Consider the following 20,784-nt stretch of genomic DNA (forward strand, 5'->3'; position numbering starts at 1 on the left):
TACAGTTGTCCCTTGATAATCCGACAGGTATGGGACCAAAGGTGTGTCAGATTACCAAAAGTGTCCGGATTACTGAAAATAATTACATATTTTGCATTGTTTTGCTAGCAGTAACTTACAATATTCTCTACTTCAACTGTTCGAACAGAACTGCTCGCATAAAACACACGAAATGTGTGTCATTGTGTAAAAATTGGATGGGGAGATTCACATCGCGACATGCTTCTGTGCAAGCAGACATGTAACGGGGACGGGTACCTTGACGGGAGGTGCGTCGGACTACCGAGCATGTCGGATTAAAAAACGTCGGACTATAGAGGGACAACTGTACTAAACTGTGTAAGCTCTTTCAGGAAATTTCAAATTCCACGAAGTTCTTCCCAATTGTTTTACTCGCATAATAGTCCTCGCGATGATGGAATTTGCAATATCCTGAATATGTTTGATTTAGTATATTATTTGATTTCTATCAAATCTCAATTTTAAAATTAATTTTCAAAATACTTAAACGACTTTTTTTAAATAATTATTTGGTGATTAGTAAGTGGATTATTTCAGTTTAATTCATATAAATTTACGTATTCGTGCCTCTTCCATTCGAAATAAATCTTTCTTTAATAGAATAATCTATCGAGGAGAATCCTAATGAAATATGAATTATTATATTCATTTGAAATTTTTAAGTTATATATAAATTCTTTATTAATTGTAATGCAGTAGAGCATCGATTATCCAAATGTCGATCAACCGAAACGTCAATTGACCGAAAGCCGGTCGGCAAATTTAAATCTTCGCTAGTGCTGTGGTGATGCAATCTTTGGCTACGTCTTGGGCTACTCCAATATTATTTTTTGTTGGCGTGCGTGTTTTGGCTGGCAGCACTGGTGGGACCACGAGAGGGTACTTAAGGACGTGCCAGGATTTGAACGAATTGCAACATGGGATAGGTTAATATATTTTTTCGTACATAATCAGTTATCTGAAAAATCAATTTTCTGAACAAGTTTGGGCTTGGTTTTTTTTGTATAAATAATTTACTGATAATTGCATAAGTTAAATTCATTTAAAATTGTTTTTATTTTGTCCTGATATCAATTGCTTGTTTTAATGTTTTTCTTCTATCATGTTATAAATTATTCAGTCATATATTAACTTGCAGAAAATGAATTATTATTAAGATTATAGTAAATTAAATTACTTAATATTTAACTATTAAATAGTAGCCGTACGCCTGATATAATTTGGCCTTAATCAAAAAATCTGGTTAATAGAAGGTTACGATTAATCAGATTATAATTAATAAAAATTAAAAATGATTATCATTAAATCATACATTAAAAAGAATATCATAAGCAAAGCGATGATTAATGAAGCTGATTCAGTATTATTATAAATTGTTTAATTGTTAATTTTTATTAGTTTATACTTTCTTCGGTGACAAATGTCATTGTCATTTGTTTTTCTAATTGTAATCCCATATATATATATATATATGATTGTAATAGGCTAATGAGCTTACTTGTTCTTTTAAATATTTGTTGTTACAAATATTGGTCAAGTAAAAGTCATTAAAATGACACAATGGACTCTATTAACACGTTGACCATCATCCGACGCACCGGTGGTCGTACTAATTAGGGCCGTACAGAGCCATAAGACTGCTGGCCGTCGAACCACTCGATGAGGCCATACGATGGTAAACACAATATATTGAAAACTTCAATATAAACTTTCTCCAATTTAAATATTTAAAATAAATTTCAAAAACTAAAAATAGTACATTTGTGCTCTTAAGAGAAATATTAATGGATTCGAAAAAAATTTGATCTTAAACTTCCTTTGTGTTATATACAAGTAAAAAATTGTCTTTAAATAGTGAGAGATAAACAATATTATATTTATATTCCTTTAATTAAATTTTTAAATATACTAATACAGTACGAAATGCATATTATTTCATATAAAACAAATTCAAAGCATTTTCATTTATCTTAAACCATATAATATAAATCTTGAACATTGTATTGTACTTTACCTAATATATTGGATTAAAAAAAGAAACTTTACTACTAAAATATTTTAAAGAACATACATTTTTTTCTGTTTTTCTTTTAGACATTAAATTACATAGAACATTCCATTGCTTGCAAAGAAAGAATGAATAGAAAAAATAAAATTGGAGCTTCTTTCACTGATGATGGTTTTGCCATGGGTAATTATTTAAATTTAATTTACTCTTAATAAAATTTGTTATAACGAGACGTGTAACATTCGTTATGCTATCCATAAATTACAAATATACTACAGTCGACCCCCTCTATAACACTGTTGATTTTTCTGTTTTATATGAATTCTATGTTGTACGAGTCACTTATTTTACAAATATGTGAGCCGTTCACAGCCCGGCACGCTTATTTGTAAAATCTAAATGACTCGTACAACATGGAATTCATATAAAACGGAAAAATCAACAGTGTTATAGGGGGTCGACTGTACTAATATTAAATTTAGGGTAGAAGTATTGCTTTCTTAGATCTGTCTTTATTATACATTAAAAGAAATGTTTAAATAATATAGAAATTTCCCTCTTTCCAAATTGCTGTTAATTTTGTTATGTTGTAACTTGTAACTTTGTTATTAAAAAATAAATTAGTTTTAGAAATCGAGGAAATAAAATAGGGGTTTTTTACCTGTTTAGTTCAAATTAAAATGTGATTTTTAACCTAAAATTATTACTTGAATGACTAAATGAAATTTTTATTCTTATTCAATTTCTCTTAAAGTTTAACTTATTTAATAATAGAAAAGCCCAATTTTAGTTTATTATATTTGTTGTAACTTTAAGAATTAATCTTCCTTTATGACAAGGATTAATTCTTTATCTGTGAACTAACAAATGCATGGCAGAAATGTGGGATTGATCTCTAAGTTGGACGTCTTCCCACTTTTCTAATATGCTTAAGGTCAAACTACTGTTCTTTTGATTAGGTACATTGTATTTATCCATTAAGGTAATAAAAACGAGTCGATTGAAATTTCTTTATCTTACTTAGCTGCAAGTTCAAAATGATTTTTTGTTCAAAGTGTTTGTTTATTTATTTATTTTTAATTGATTTATTAACAAATCTAATAATTCAGGAATGTATCAAATATTAAAAATAAATTCTTATGATCTATTTAAGACACATAATCTTCACTGTATTTTTTTTTTTAATTATAGATTAATGCATAATTTATTTTTAGGTGTGGCATATATTCTCAAACTTTTGGACCAATATCAAGATTTTGATTCACTTCATTGGTTTCAATCTGTTCGAGATAAATATAGAAAAGAAATGGTTAGATATTTTCGTTTTAACATTAATTTATTTATTTTTATGCGAAAAAAGTATTATACTCCATGTATATGTTTGTTTTCTAATTATTATTATTATTTTTTCTTATTTTGAATTATAATCGTTGTTAGAATGATGTTATTAAAGAGAAGAAACAAGCAATAGGTAAAGACGACGAAAAGTTACAACAAATGGCGACTCTTACAGTGAAGCGTCTTGAAATTTGTCAGCAAGTGAGTGTGTTAGTTCTTTTACAAGAATGTTATGAAAGTTTTGTGCTGATGTTGTTGTTTAAATAAAGTACAAATTTCATATAAATATAAAATTTAATTCATTTTTACACTCGTCTTTCCTCTATTACAAAATTATTAATGTATTTGAATCTTATTAATCTTGATTTAGCATTGGAAAATCTCCCATTATCTGATTAAAGCAGAATTATATGAAAAAAAATTGTTTTTATAAAGCTTTTTTATATCTATACAAGCTACCTAAATAGCTTTAAGATTTTTATTTAAACAAGGTACAAACAAATTGAATTCTAACGTCTGGAATAAAACGTTAGCTTAGTTTCTTAAATTTATAGAAAATTTTTATCGTTTAAATGATGTTATTTCTTACAGAAAACTAATCTATAAATTCGCAATTTCAGGAATTTGACTTGCTTAATTACTCCTTGAGCAGCGCACGCATCTTCTTCCGAGCCGACTTAACAGCTGCCGAGGAAAAAGAACAAAAATCCAAAGGTAAACCTTTTTAAAATTATCAATATTATTTAGTTAGGGATATTTTTTTTTAAAAAACATTTACAAAGATATTTATTTTATACAATTTAAACATTAAAAAAGAAAACTTTTTCCATAACTTTTTAGGAAACAATTCGACAGAAGGATCCTGTGGTAAGCAATCATTTTTCTTTTTTTTACATTTTGCTTCTTAATTTATTCACCCACTAAATTAGGTTTATTTTTTGTATGTGTATATATTATTTTTTTGTGCTTTTTCTATAAATTAGCTAATAGTGCATGCTAAAATTTTTGTTTCAGAATCTGCATCAGTTGATATTACCTCTTATTCAATTATGTAGATTAACAGCATGGTTTTAGGTGATGGTGGTCACTTTTTTTTTCCTTAACATTAGTTTTTTTCTCCCTTACTGCTGTTAATTCATATTAAAAAATTACATATATATATATATAAAGCTGAATGAAACTATATAATTGACATTTTAATTCTTTCACCATAGCTTGAAGTCTGTTTTTCAAATAGATGGGATCATTTTATAATGGAAATAATCTGTAAAAATTCTCAAATGGTTTTCGTACAAAACCAGAATAAAGAAGACCTAAAATAAAAAAAAACACCATTTAGTTAATCCTATTTATAAACAAAATAGAAACGTGATTAGAGATTTATTCAAATGATTAAAAAAAAAAGCTGTTAAATAATTTAAAAAGAATTTAATGTAAATAATATTGTGTTACAAATGATGTACTTTTGCAAATAAAATTGTTGAAATTATATATATATAGGCCTATATAACTTGTTTTTTCGATTTATAAACTAAATGCTCGACGTTTTAAAGATTCGGTTTACAGTCGACTCCCCTATAACACTGTTGATAATTCCGTTTTATATGAATTCCATGTTGCACGAGTCACTTAGATTTTACAAATACGTGATCCGTTCACAACCCAGAACACGTATTTGTAAAATCTAAGTGACTCGTACAACATGGAATTCATATAAAATGGAATAATCAACAGTGTTATAGGGAGGGGGTCGACTGTATCTCCCCGATACGTGTGGAAATCGTTGTTTTTAATAATACATTTCCTCAACTGCATAAACCAGTAAGCGTGAAAATGTAATCGGGATGCTTACTCGTTCGGTCGCTGTTCTCGTTTACCGATATTTTATGACGGCACGCGATTTTTCGCCGCTTTTTGTTGCACTTTTGCGGTGTTTACATAACGACGAAAGCATTTTATTTCTTTTTTACGTGAATTCAGTAACCCGATACGGACGAATAAGAGCGTGACTAATGACCAAAACAAGATGTAGTTAGAAACGTTTCTATTGTACTAATTCCATAAATTTATACGTAAAGAAAAAGAGAGGGAATATACAATTGTAAATATTGCATCACCACTGACCGACTTGACTGACTGACACCACACACTAAAAGTGTAATTAACATAGTTTAACGAGTCAGTAGAGACAGAAGAAATCCGTAGTTTCGATAAGAAAACAATGGTTTATAACGTTGAATTTGTAGTGTTTTCGGATTTCGAATTCTTTATTCACGTTCGGCGTGTTACCAGATTGTCACATTACACGAAAATCACGTGGAAAATATACAAATTACCGGTCGATAAACTTGTTAAAAATTTAAATATGGCGATCGATAAAGTGTTTTTCCTGGTTGTAAAACCGTTTTTAACGTGTTCTTTTAGTAATAAAACGGTTAAAAAAAGAAAAAAATGTATATATATATATATATATATATTGATCTAGAGGACGTGCGCGTGTTTTTAAATGATTATTATTTTCGGCGTGTTAAAAAATTTATTAGACGATTACTTATTTAAAATCTTGTTTTAAATTGCGTAAATTTGGCAAAAAAAAAATACGGTTTAGAATAAAAATTTGAATTCTTTCCAAGATAGATATTTTAGCAAATTTATATATAATTTTTTTTTTAAATAAAGATGATATAACCTTAACTGTTCTAAGAAAATGTAATTCTATACAAGAGTTAATTGTCGAGTAGAATTACTGTACTTATTAAACTCTTAAAAAAAAAGAAAAAAATTCTTTATAACGCGCGTGGTTTTAATTTTTTCGAAATAATTTACTGCAAAATTCTACGTAGAGAAGGAAAAAAAAAATATTTAAATTAACGGAGGCGGTACGATCCCGTTTAAATCCAGACGACATATTTCTTTAGTTGGTAGAATTGCCGCGAGGGGAAGAGGGAAGTAGAAATACAGACGACGTCATCAATGCGCGTGCGCTTGTGTCGTTCAAATTCTCCGTTTGAACTTTAAGTGACTTAGAAGAGTTAAAGTTGTTATGACTGCCAGTTTGCTCGTAAACGACGTCCCCTCTACGTTCTGTATCGTTCCCGAAAGGATATAAAACGTTCGGACATGATATAAAAAAGCCTAAGGGATTATTAAAAAGGGAATTACTAATGTTGTTTCTTCTTTACATTAAGCCTAACGAGTTAGGCCTAACTTGAAGTGATGATTTTTCCCGACGATTTCCTGTGGAATTATGTCAAAAAGTGCTTGTAAGAGACCGGTAATACCTAAAGATGCGGACGTGGGTTCGAAACAGCAGCATCAGCAACAGCAGCAGCATTGGTGTCAACATGTTTACGAAGTCGAAGTGGCCGAAGGTATTTGCTACTTGAACATCGAGGGTGGATCCGATAATGGAGAATTCGCCTATTTCGGAACGTTCGACGGCGATAAAGTCAAGTACGGAAGGGGTAAAGTGGCCAAGGATGACGTCATACTAGAAATACAGGGACAGAAGGTAGCGGGTTATACACAGAGGGATGTGGTGGCGTGGCTCAATCATTGCTGCAGGAATGGCAATCCAATAATCATTAGAGCTGTCAGATCAGGTAGGTCTTTGGGTGTAAAATATATAGAAGAAAACGTTTAACTTTCGAAAATACCCGTGACACATTATTAATTTGATTAATGGAGTAGTATTGCAGACACTATCCCCCCTTATGTTACACCAGAAAACACAGTTAAATGCAGTTAATATTAAACCATGCTTAACATATTTGCAGCGTGCTTCTCGCTAGGAAACAATACCGAGCGTTTCGTCCCTACGCCGACACTTTCAATTTTATTTGCAGACGAGACGTGTGTGAGATGCCAAAAAAACAGAATTTCGGAGTGCTCGCTTGTACGGAAAGAGCTATAAAAGAAAGCACTAAAAAATTCGGTGTTTTGGAAACACTGAATTGTCTCGTCTGCAAATTAACAGAGAGAGAGTTGGCGTATCGCTTAGGAACAATTTACGATCAATGGGAAATGGCTGTTTTAAATTTTGAATGCGTTCTGTACCTCAAACCGGATATTTTAGTCGGCCTCACCTTAGTACTAAGTGAATGGAAGGGGCGGATTTTAAAAAGACGGCGTGGAAAGATGCAAAAGTGAAGATTACCTCCCTTTAAGAGTATAAATTAACATAATCTGTTGCATTACATTTTAATTTGTTTACTAAATTTGTGCGCAGAGCTGTAGCTTAATATATTAATAATAATTTGTATGTTCGACCTGTTGCGAATTTATTAAATGTTTTCTTACGAAAGCTTTATTTACAGTTATTATGAGTGATCGGTAATAATACTTTTAAAATTATTTGAGTCAATTATCGTTTCTTAATATTAAAAATATAAAAATATTTTTCACCATTAAAACTAAAAAGTTTGTTCAATTTTATGTACTGTACATGATTAAAAAATATACAAAAACTATAACAAATATGAAGTTTATAATTGTGCTGTATTTAGAAAAACTATTCGTAAGTTGTGTGCATTTATGACATTATTTTCTAATATGCAGTAATACAAAAATGAACAAAATATAAATTTATTTAACAGAAAACACATTACCATTTATTTTTTTCATTGGTATAACAAGAAATATTTCATCTTGTTCTCATATATTTTCACATGTCCTTGCCCTGCTTAGAAAGTTATTCCTCCCTATGGATGTCTTTTTTTTTTATTATTATTATTAAATTTATTGCATTGAAAACTTACACCAAAACATATATACATTTGAAATAAATTTTACTCATAAATTTTCATTCCGTATTGTCAAAAATAAAATCTGATAGTAAAAAAAAATCGTTAAATACAAAGTTAATAAGCTGACGAAGATGCGGATTTTCATTACGGATTTTATCGAGCGAAATACTATAATAAACAAATACGTAGGAAATTTATATTCTAGACACTTTTTATTTAAATATTTTAACTGTAAATCTTTGTAATTTTTTTCCCTCTTAATGGCTATTGAAAGTTTGCCTTTGTTAAATATGTTAAATATTTTCTTTGCTGAAATTTTTAAATTTAATATAAAATCAGACTTTTTGAAAGACGAGAGGGAAGTTTTGCACTAATGAAAATGTCAAATTGTTTTTTCCTTTTTTTACTTTGAAGATAATGCAAAAGAAGAGGTGGAAGTAATTGTAATTGAGTTTTTTCTTTTTTTATTTGGTTTCATAAAAAAGCAATTTATTTAAATATTTAATGCAGGAAATGTTTACGTGAAAAATATGCAATAAAGTGAGAAAAATCCGCTTAAAAATAATAATAATAAATATACAGCAAATGCATAAACAGGAAATTTGTCATTCGCATTTCTAAACGCAGTAATGGAATTCTTTGATTAAACCATCAACTATTTTTTTTTTATCACAACAAATGTAGATAACAAAAAATTGAACTAATAAACTAAATTGTTTTTTTTTAATTATTATTTGATCCTCGTTATTGAAGCACGATAAGTTATCTTATTGTTATAATAATCAGCAGATAACAATTTAAATTTCATTACTTGAGTAGAAATAAAATAACCTTTGTTTTCAAATAGTTTTAATAATAATAACTTGGCAAATCGATTAAATACGTTAAAAATTTGAAACTGTTTTATCATATATACACACCAGAAATTATTATTAAGATGAAACTTTTTATGTTGTCAGTTTATAGATTGTTTTGATCAAAAATATGGATGAGGGGAGGAAAAATCTTGTTTATCCATTAAAATAATTACAGATGTAGCAATTTTTTTTTTTTTTTGTAAAATTAATTAGAATGATAAAGCGTTAAAATAGTTTTATAAGAAATTACTACAGTTATTGTCGACATGTTTTTGTTAATTAATATCAAGCAGCCTCTAGGTTTTCTAAGGTTACAGATATAGTTAAGTTTTAAAGGTGGAGTGACAGAATAAGCTGGGAGGAGTTCAAAGTATGCATTAACATTACACCCAAAATATCATTGAAAAATCAGAGAATTATAGAGATAAGTTTTAATTTGTTAAGGAGATTCTCAAATAAATTCTTGAGTAGAAATTTGATCTGTTTTCTTTTTGTACACGACGTTAATGTAGCTTTATAATAAACTGGAAAATTCGTTCGATTTTTATTATTTTATTATTATTAAGTATGCATAAAACTCCTTTTATCCATTGCTATTCAGAGCGCTATGCAACCCAATCAATGATGAATGCTTATAAAAAGGTGTCCATACTGCTCCGCCTTACATGAGAACTGGTCTGACTATCATTCCCACACAAAATAGCTGTTGGTGATGTTGAAAAAGACCCTTTTTAGTACCTCAGATTATTATTCGAATTTTTATATCGTAAACTTTAGGCGAAAGTCGAGCGAGTGTGACCCGGCCTTTGTACCGTACTACTTAGAATTAAACCAAATTAACTTTGTTGTAACGACGAGATAAGCAAGGTAAACGAACGTAGATGAATCAAACGCAAACTCTCACTCCCCGGATGGACTGAAATTTAAAAGAAAGAAGAGAAAAAAAAAAAATACGGCAGGAAATACGCATTTTGATATACGCCTGTTTAGGTCGATGCCTGCTGAATTGAATCAATTTTGATGTCTAGTATTGCCGCATTATTAAATATTGTGGGAATTCCTAGTCGATTTAATTGCTATTGTAATATATTGATTTATGCTACGAGCAATTAACGATAATTTTCCACCTTTTTTAACGTTGGCTATTTTAATGAATCAAAGGCGAAACTAGTCGACGTTTAGATGATGATGAGTTGTGAACGTGTTGCGCTATGTCCCGAAGGTTTCCAGGAAATAAATTTCTTAACAATTTTTAAAATTCGGTTTTTTTTTCGTTGGAATTTGTACTATTAGAACGGAAGCAAATTAAACTCGTCATATCCCGTCTGGCATATATAATAAGTCAGATATTAGCGCTACCGATATTTAACGTTTCCTGTAATTTCAATAGTTGGAATTCCGCTTTTTTTTTTAATGGCCTTGGATCATGCTGTGAGCGTATAGATTCTATAAAGGTGTGAACGTATATTGTTAGAGGCTGGAACCGTACCGGGTACTGTCTGCGTGCACCTTTTTTTTCCTACGTATAGGTGATTCTTTTAGCAATTGTACCTATTAACCTGGTCGTTGTCGACGATGGTACCTGTTGTTTGTTGCTTGGCAGGAAGTAGGAGGTCACTGTACGGTTATAAGAGATGAGCTTGTTAGAAATAACCGGAGGCATTCGAATAGGTATAACTCGTTCTGTGGCTTTTAGCGGAAGGAAAATAACAAAGCTGTTCTATAGTAATCGGATTCACGACTCATTACTGAACTGAAGCATTTGACTGAAATAATGCTTGGAAACTGTATAGTAGTGGCAGGTGTTTATGGTCGATTTGCTACACAATTCGCCAACGTGCGGTTGTAACCTTCAGGTCAAAGTTCGACCTAAAGAACTTGTCGAAGTTATCGAAAGTTTATCCTAGTATCACGTGTCTTGTATATTTATTTATTTACGCTTGCTAAGAAAAATAACCAGTGTGTTTATTTTTCTTACCAAACGTCTTTTGATTTACAACCAATTGAAAAATAAGGATCATATTAGGTGTTAGAATAAAACCTCTTCTAAAATAGATCGACACGCTTATAATTTTTAACTGCGAAAGATTTTTCTTATTCGTTAAGACTGTTTTATTAAACGTAACAATAATATTTTCCAATAACATGCTGACAGTTATATTATTATTATACACGTCCGACTATCTCTCACAGTAATATATTCACTAACAAAACTTTAAGGAACAATATATCAAGCCATAAAAAAAAAGATTACAGAAAGCACACGTTCAAAGGTCAGTAACTAGACGGTGACTCACTAAACCGCAAAGCATACACGAATGAACGTGAACTCAGCACAAAAAAAATCACCTAAAGTTCGCCACATAATACCGAATTTTTAATATATTCAGGACGGAACAAAAACCAATACAACAAAAAATTTATTATGACAGTTATACCGAGGTATAACAAATGATGAACTTGATAAATAAAGATATATATTTCACGTATAGTGAACATCTTTCAGAAAAATATAGTAAGAAAATTCATAAATTCCGATAAACTCAGAGGAATATATTTCAAAAAAATATATGACAACTGATCAATATTTAACCTATATAAATTTATTTCTTTGTCCAGAAACGAAACAAAAAAAATATATATATATATTAATACAGAATATAATTACGCTGTTAGAAGTGTGTCATCTATAAGTAACATAAATAGTGTTAAGGGACGAATTTATCTCTGATTTAATCCAATTTTGAAATTTATATATCCCGTACTCCTCCTAGTAGGTAGTAGGGTCATTGCTTTTTAATGATGATGGCTATCCAGCAATCACCTTAACTGGATTATCGAACGTGTATACATTAAAAAAATCCAATTATTCTTAGTGTTTTGGATTAGATAAATGTTAAAAGTTTACATTAGCATACGAAAAATATTAAATCTAGGTCTATTGGGACAGTGGTTTTATAGATCGTACGCTTTATTGGATGCGATGTTAGGAGTAAACATTCCTATATTAAAACGTGTCTGTATCTGTTCCAATTCGCAAATTAATAACTATTTCTCTTGTATCGTAACTGGTTTAAAAAAAATATTGGCAAGAGATTTACTAATAGATATATAGGCCTATATATATATATATTTTTTTTTCCGCATTGAAATTGGACCAAGAAGCAGAGAACAGATTTGTATTATTACAAAGATTTAAAAGTACTTTGATATAAAATTTATATCAAATTATTTTATTAAGTTCGTACGAATTCGATATAAAAATCAAATTATACAATATTAAGACAAGCAAAACAAGTTATACCGTGGAGAGAGAGACAGAGAGAACAATGATCGTAATAACTATACTTTATTGTTATAAAATATTAAGGTAGAAAAGTCTAGACGAAGATGTCTGCAATTAGTTCGAGTTAATTAATAATGTAGAAACTAAATTATAGCGAATATATAATTTTCCGATGTTGGTGAATGTCGTACGACACGATGTGGCATGGCATATCGATTTAATTAATAATAATAATAATAATAATACGGAAAGATTATTTGAAAAAGTTGAATTCTAATTAATTTGTGTACTGTAATATACAGTATATATTCTTTTTCAAGTGGTGGTTTATAAATTTTTATACATTTCAAAATGATCGACACACACTTGTACAATTACATTCAAGTAAATTAAACGGAAAAAATTAAAGTTGAGATAAACAATTCTCTTCTTTACCGATCCTATCGCATGTGACATTATCGTCAATGAATATCCATTCTGTTGTATCTCTACGCAGCATTGATCATTAACAATGAATGCTCATTCCATTTTTACAGACCATCTATTGATTAAAACTTGAATACAAAGAATACTAATTTTTTTTTATCATCATTTCTTTCCTTTGTAAATCGCAGTTTAACCATTTACCTGGAATAAAAATATCTTTAGTAAAATAGTCAAGACGTTTTAATAACTAATTTTTAAGAAGGATTAAATTCCCAAAAATTAAGCCGATTATTTTATTAAGTTGGCCAGACTTCATTTCTAGTTTAGATAACGGTTAAAAAAGACCTCCTCCAGAGAATTTAAAACATTTCACATTTTTTTTTTTGATAACGTCAAAAAAATAATATCTGACATTTCTTTGATATCATTTTCCTGGAGATTTTCAAAAGAGTAGTTATTAGGGGTTTAGAAATTCAGTCATTCAATAAAATAACCTGCCAGTTATTCACCAGAAAAAGAAGAAGAAGAAAACGTCCGTCGACTAAACCGTTCTTCCTATAACCTTTTATTTCGATCAGCTCTCTCCGAATCGATATTTCCAGACTGCCATAAACGTAGCTGTAAATGGTATTGCACCATAATCTAGTGATAAACTTGGAAACGTGATTCGATATCATCCGATATACAAAATTCTAACCACGTCTGGTTGTCGCAGAGATAGCTAATCTCACCTTCTTCCCCCCCTCTTCCTCCTCCGTCCTTTTGTTAACCCTCCTCTACTGCTAAATACCGGAATAGGTTTGATATAATCTTACACTTTTTCTCACCAGTGTCTGTGTTTGTGTGTTACTTTATCAAGATATGTATCCTGGATTTAATTGAATTTACTCCTCTGTAAAGTTGTCTCAATTCGTTTTAAAATTAGAGTAGCAATTAAGCTCGTTTAAATATATTATTTTTATGGAAAATTTTATAATGGAATACACGATAGTGTCTTTTAATTGTTTTATAAATTAAATAACATTCACGGTAATTATTTAGGATTTTTTAAAGCTTTTTGTTACAAAGATACATGCAAGTCATAAGAATTATGATATATTTTTGTTTTTTTTTTTTTTTAAATAAAAACCATCGCCCTTAGTTATAGTTTTAATTGTTAGCCGTTTATACGCTGTATACTGAATAATTTAAGAGATTTTGGAACATTATGTAAGCATTTCGCTGTCAAATTACGGAAGGAAACGTGCTCGTAGTTCACGTCTCACTCTGTTAAAAAAATAGTGGAAGAATTCCTTAGAAATTTTTGAAGATAAGGGAAAAATTTATCTGTTATTACACTATATTTTTAGATTTACACTATATTTTTTTTTTACACTTATTCGACGATTTTGTCGCGTTTTTACGAATTCTTCCTCTCTTATTCTTTCGTATTATACGAGGAAGTTTTATTTTTATAGGTTTTTGACGTTGTTGCACCATTTTGGCACATTGAATATGCAAGATTATTATCTTTTTTACATATAATTAACATTTATAATTTAAAATAGAAATAAATAATCACATATCGTGTTGTTGTAATTTTATCTCGAGGCTTATTTTACGTGACAGATTTTTGTAATATTTATCACTAATGAGTTCTTTTTTTAATTGTTATTATCGTCATCCATAACGGAATCTTTCCTCCTCCCTTTTTTTATTATTTTTTTAAATTGTATCTATCTTAACTGTAATAAATCTTTTTATATTTGTACCTCCTGTGATCGTCTTATCTTTTATCGCTATTAGTAACCAGTATATCAACTCTTGATTACTTAGGCGTATTTTTTGATGGAAGATTTCCATTACTTTTAACGTTCCGAATCGGAAGTCGATGCTGTGTTTTAATAAAATCTTATATTAAATGTACTTCGAACAGTTGTTGGTCAGGACGATACTATAGTTACATTAAATAGATCCGGTGTGTGTTTTCTTACAGACCTCCATCTATAAAATTTTTTTATATAGATTCGTGTTGACTTAATTCAAAGGTACTGTACATTTAATATATTTTACCAACTCATCTATATGATTACATTATAATATACTGTACATAAAAGTCCAATATTTTTAATATACTAACTTTATGTAATGTAAATATAATCTTTGAATACAGTAGCGCAAATATTCTGTTTTTATTCACGAAATTTGTTTTATAGAGAATATACTCTTATAAAAAAAACATTCNACTTTTTCTAGCCTAATCAGGATCTTGTAAATCACCTCCTGGAAACCAGCAGTCACAATATCTAACGATGTCTGATTTTTTTTTTCACGTCTGGGTGTGAAGGTCACAAAAAATCCCTACTTTTTGCTGACTGTCGTTGCTTATCTCCAATCATCGTGATAATTCTGAGGAAATTACCCACACATTTAACACTGGCAGACAACTTTCTTGTTTTAATTTACAAATTGACTTTACTCTCACGGATGCATTCCGAATCCAAAAATACATTCAAATTTGTGCACGTTTTTTTTTCAAATTCCAAAGTACAGTAACTCCATGTTTTGGGAATGCTTTTCGATCTCCGATGTCAATACCTTTCTGTACGTTGCTTCTTTGTTTCTCTAATATATATATAGTTTTAGTTTGTTTAGAGTCATTTATGTTAACAATGGAAGTGTTGAGTAACAAAGGAAGTGTTAATATAAAGCGGCATGCAAGATTTACAGGCGGTTTTTTTGCGTTTTTGCGGGTCCTTGCAGCTAGATTCTAGATTACAGTGATATATATATATATAAACTATATTACATACAAATAAAAACCCAGCGAAGCGGGTCCTTGCAGCTAGTTATAATAATAATAATAACAACTTGTTTTTATTTAGGTGAATAAACAATTTTATAATCGTGTTGGAATCATGCAATTAATAAATATAAGTTTTTTTTTTGGACTCGTTATTCTATAATAGTGTTACACTAATCACAATATAAGAGTATTATGTTTCAAAAATAACCTATTAGTTAATTTAATTATCTAACTATATTTTGTGATGTTCTATATACATTACTGATGCGTTTTTTTTAAAGTAGATTACCAAATAAATTCTTGGAATAATTTATTAAATCCTCGAATTCAGAAGGCGTGCATTTAGATATAGGATATACAGTATAGATATCCGACTATTGCTATTATAGGATATATAAATTTCAAGAACAAAAAAATAATTGGATAAGAGCCGAGATAATTGAAATCATATCCTCTTCGTATGAGATTCTTCTTCTCTCTGCAGATTTGTAAGCTTACACTTAACATCCTGTATCAATATATCATGTTATGTTTTATTTCTTCCATCGATTATCTTTCCGCAGTGTATTTATTGTCTGTAATTATCTAGTATATCAGTTATCATGATTGACGTATCTAGAAATCCGTCACCAATTCAAATTTTTTTTTTGGTTGTTTTTACTGCTTAACCGTCGCTATCGTTTCCATCGCTTCATTTAATTTCATTATCCGAATATTAATTCCGAGGATTTATTGTATTTAACAGTTATACAATATTGGAATTTATGTATATTAAAATCGGACGATTATTCGTAATCAATCACAATGATAATTACAACGATCTTTCTGATAATTAAATTTTGTTTAATTTAACAGCACGGAGGCTTCTATTATCAGATTATAATGGCTTATAATATTAATGTAAACGCTTATTATGGCAATTATCATAATTTAGGATATAGATAGGCTATATTTAAGGTGATTTAATCGCGTTACGGAGCATTTAGAGGTCACTCGAAATACAAAAAATAAAAAGTTATTCGATAAGATTTAAAAATAAAATAATCTGTTTCGATAACAGATTTTTGATTTTTATACGTACATTAAGTGTGCGATTTGCATGTTTTTTCAATGCTAAACTAACTACCCGAGTCTATTTTTGAATGATGTGACCTTGACATGTAACCCTAGCACGTGTTGGCATTTGACATGACACAGTTGGAAAACAATTCCCCGTTTTTATTTCGTTCTTAAATGGCAAATTAGCTAAATTTCGAATACGTATTCTTCGCGTGAAGTAAATAAATAATAATAAAAACAAAATATTATTCTGATATAACACTGTGAATAACTGGTAGTTTACATTAACTATAAAGTAAGACTCGTAGTGTCGATTGATGTTTTAAAAGCAGTGTAAATCTTTCGAGTTTAGTGGTTTTAAAAGGCATTTTGCGATCTTAGCTCGAAGGTGATCGTTCTTGGAAATGGGCGTCGAGATTGGCAGTTGTGATTGAAACCACTCTCACACACACACACGCTGAGAGTTAGCAGTGCTTTTGCAGGGTATGGAGAAGTTAAAGCAAATGAGTCCTGTTAAAATATTTGTATCTTCGCTTCATCAGTTATTTTGTTGGGTTAAACGAGGTAGAAAACGTTGTCATCTCTTATATGAAGTCATTTATAGAGATGAAGCCGATAAACTTCGTATAAACGACGATTTTCTCACGACCGATGGTAAGTTCAAGTAGTAGAAATGTACGTTTATTTCCTTGTCGTAATTAATAACGTTTATAATTACGAATATTTGATGTTCTAAAACAGGTTTTATCTTATAGTAAAGATATTTCCGACCTGTTTTATTTGTAGTATTTAGAATAGAATCAGATAAGTTGTCCTTCGTTTCCATTTTGAATACACGAGAATTTTGTTTGTTGTTGTGGAAGAAAAAATAACAATATATTGAATTATGATTGGTTTCTATAAACCTTGACAGTTTTGGAGGTGATTGTTCACATAATTATCACAAAATATATTTCTCCTAATTTTTTAAAATTGATTTTAGTAAAAATTTACAATTGATACTTTGATTGGAATCATGTAATGTAGGCCTAGACAAAACATAAATCAGTGTTTAAAAATAGTAAAACCAAATGTCTAAACATGGTACTTTTTGACCTACCAAGGTCCTTGTACCATACGCCCCAAACCACCCAACCGACCGACCAAGTTAAAAGTAGTAATTGCTCCATATTAAAAAAAAAAAAGTCAAATATTTTATTATTGTTATGCAGAATTAATTCAATAAATATGCAAAACAAATAAAATTTATATTACTATTACTTAATAATTTTTATGTACAGAATTAATAATTTTCAATAATTGCGATAGATAAAAAGCAGAATTAATTAAGAAGTTTTAAATATTTCTACTCCGCGCTATTTAACAAATAAATCTGCACCTTCGAAAACTAATTCATCCAATTGGCCCTATAAAAGTATGTTTGTTTTTGTATTTATCTAATGTTATCACATATTTTAACTGATACTGCATTTGGTATGTAACCACAATTCCTTTGTAGACAAATAATATAATCAGTAACAAAAGAAAGAATATAATATATTAATTTTGAATGGTAAAAATAATTGGTAAAAATATCGCTTTACCTCTTCGACTAATTAAGTCAAATAATTTTAAATGCATAGTTTTACATTGTGATTAATCTAAGAAAGTATCATTAACTAGCTTAAAACAGAATATCTTTTCAAAACTTAAGTGAATTAATCAATATAAGAAGATTACGGCGATTCAAAAATTCAACGAACTTTATTGATTAATAACTTTTGTTATTTATACAATAGTTATAACAACTTTAAATTATAATTACCGATATTATTAATATTGATTTTTCTTAATTTATCAACAATAATTCAATATTTTTTTTTCGTGTACCAGTTTGGATTTCTAAAGTCCAGAAACGATATTAATAACTTGTGACATTATATAGGAATTGAACTTTTGATGCGGAAAATAATATTTCATTCTTAATATAAATTGCTATTTTGCTATCGGACTCGAATAAAGGACGGAATAAAGAAATGATACGCGCTACAAAAAATAAGAAAATATAATGTATTGTAATAGATTTTATATATGTACATAATTGATTTGTATTGATTTTTTAAAAATATAAATGAAGATATTGGTTCTAAAACACATATTAATTTTTCATTGTAACCTAGTTCTTCAAATTAGTTTATATGAAAACAAAGAAAGCCTAATAATAATTAAGAGTAATTTGAAAAATTTTTGCGAAAGTCTTGATTTATATATTCTATATAAAAGTATAAAAATCAATTTTTATTGCAAAGTCAATCTAAATTGATTATATATACTGTATGCAGTTGAATTCAAATAGAAATACTTGTACAGAAGACTGATGAAATAATTTGAATATATATTTTTCTTAAAATGTAAATTATAATCAATACAATGTAACCAAAATATGATAGTTTATTTATTTGTTTTAATTACTAAAATAAAATTAAAAGTAATTACAATTAATAGAGAGGTTGCGGCCGAAGTTTTCGTCTGTAAAACGTGAACGTCGAGCGCCGCTATCTTGTAAGCGACGTTTGACGTTCACATTTTAAAGACGAAAACTTCGGCCGCAACCTCGCTAATATGTTATTAAAATGAACTACAAACAATACAAAACTGCAAAATAAATATATGAATAATGACGATGTGAATTTTCCTGACAAAGGGGGCAGGGAAAATAAAACAAAACTTGAAAAGTTTGTAAAGTATAATAATGAATCCAATGTTGTGATTGTAAGAATGACTTGTTATAGATATTTCTGAATACTATTTGAATTGTCTTTTTATACAAAGTTACTTAGAATTAGGCAAATCAAATAATACTCTAGTCAAATTATTGTAATTTACAACCTTTTCTTGCATTTCTTTTAGTCACCGTATTTATAACATCATCATAATATGCATGCTAATTTTATATTCTTTACTATTTTTTAATTAAAAATTTTTAATATTATTAAATATTTAAGATACTCTTTGTAACTTGACCTTTTTGAATATTTTTAATGTTACAATTCTTTTTTTTTTTTTTTTTTTTGTAATTTTTAAAGATGATATAATTGAGTATGCGGAAAGGTTACATTTAAATTTCATTTATTTATTTTTAATTTTGTTTTAATAATTAATGCCGCAAGTTAGTTGACTCATTTTTATTTAGCATTCAATGTTCTATGTTTATCTATGATCTTCACTAAGTAGAGTCAATTAGTTATATGTAGTTTGCTTTTATTCTTGTGTATGAAATATTCAAAATGGTAATTTTTGAATAATTAAATTTAATTTATATTTAATGTAAAATAATTTTTTTCATGTCGTCAAACTTATTATGTAAAGAGACAGTTAAATTTAGAAAAACACCGACTAGACGTGTTACGCTTTAATTCAATAGGTTATCTCTGCTGTCGGGTCTTTCTCAAATCATTTCTTAATTTATAAATTAGTTGACAATTGATGATAAATTAAGTGCTGTTTTATCAATTAAAGTCAAGATAAAGACTAAGATTTAAAAATTTTCACTTTTAAATAAATGTTATCTTTTTTTTTCAATGTATATAGTCAGTGAATTATAAAAGATAAGAAAAATTAATTAACATTTTATTTGAATTAATTTCGAAGGTAAAAAAATATTACATGTCTTGTTGCTTATTCACTCACATATAAAACAGAACCTGATATATGTTAATAATCAAACAATGTAGTCAGTTTCTTATTGGGCTATAATAAGGCTAGTTAATTATTAAGATGCTAAGTAATTTGGACTATAGATACACAGTTAAGTTGTCACCTCATGTTAAATTTAATACAGTAATTGGAAATAAAATTAATTTAGAATATTCTGGGAGAAAATTTAACACAAGATGGCGGCTTTAACCACTTGTCTCTAGTCAGAATTACGTACTAGTTAGTATTGTAGCCTAATAAGAATCCTGTCTAGGACTTTGTGCCACGAACTCCCAACTCCAATCAAGAATCCTGTTGTATAGTTTGATTGATGGTTATTCACAGATTCTAGTCATAGTTTGGAAGATGTTAATAGTTGATGAATTTACTAATCTTTTAAATGAATCTAGAAGGCTTCTTCTGAGAAATTTTTAACTATTTTAGAAATGGAATTTACAAAATAATAAGAGTTTTATTTAAAACCTTAAGATTTTATAATTATATGCATTTCGTACGGCAAGTTATAAAAAAATAAAGGCAAAAATTGATATTCCTGACATATGACTATACAGATGATGTGCAGT

The 20,784-nt window shown here is 28.9% G+C and overlaps 2 protein-coding genes across 7 annotated transcripts in view; both read left to right on the forward strand.

Moving 5' to 3' along the window:
- LOC111623588 (WASH complex subunit 4-like) overlaps nt 1-4,791 on the forward strand; it is a 45,572-nt gene extending 40,781 nt beyond the window's left edge. The window contains exons 26-32 of one of the 3 annotated variants that reach the window (XM_023366218.1): nt 2,116-2,212; nt 3,244-3,338; nt 3,467-3,568; nt 3,988-4,081; nt 4,208-4,234; nt 4,382-4,441; nt 4,582-4,791. In XM_023366218.1, coding sequence (XP_023221986.1) covers nt 2,116-2,212; nt 3,244-3,338; nt 3,467-3,568; nt 3,988-4,081; nt 4,208-4,234; nt 4,382-4,422 — 456 coding nt within the window. In that variant the 3' untranslated portion in view covers nt 4,423-4,441; nt 4,582-4,791. Of the gene's footprint in view, nt 1-2,115; nt 2,213-3,243; nt 3,339-3,466; nt 3,569-3,987; nt 4,082-4,207; nt 4,235-4,381 lie in introns of all 3 variants that reach the window. The other 2 variants (XM_023366225.1, XM_023366234.1) reach the window with 2 other exon arrangements.
- A 1,459-nt stretch (nt 4,792-6,250) lies between these two features.
- Nucleotides 6,251-20,784, forward strand: part of LOC111623614 (membrane-associated guanylate kinase, WW and PDZ domain-containing protein 2-like) — an 87,414-nt gene continuing 72,880 nt past the window's right edge. Inside the window, exon 1 of one of the 4 annotated variants that reach the window (XM_023366258.1) lies at nt 6,251-6,969. In XM_023366258.1, the coding sequence (XP_023222026.1) occupies nt 6,615-6,969 (355 nt within the window). In that variant the 5' untranslated portion in view covers nt 6,251-6,614. Of the gene's footprint in view, nt 6,970-16,486; nt 17,180-20,784 lie in introns of those variants that run through there. The other 3 variants (XM_023366278.1, XM_023366285.1, XM_023366267.1) reach the window with 3 other exon arrangements.

The sequence above is a fragment of the Centruroides sculpturatus genome, unplaced genomic scaffold (assembly GCF_000671375.1).
Source record: "Centruroides sculpturatus isolate CEXI.00-Female unplaced genomic scaffold, Cexi_2.0 scaffold84, whole genome shotgun sequence".
Lineage (NCBI taxonomy): Eukaryota > Metazoa > Arthropoda > Arachnida > Scorpiones > Buthidae > Centruroides > Centruroides sculpturatus.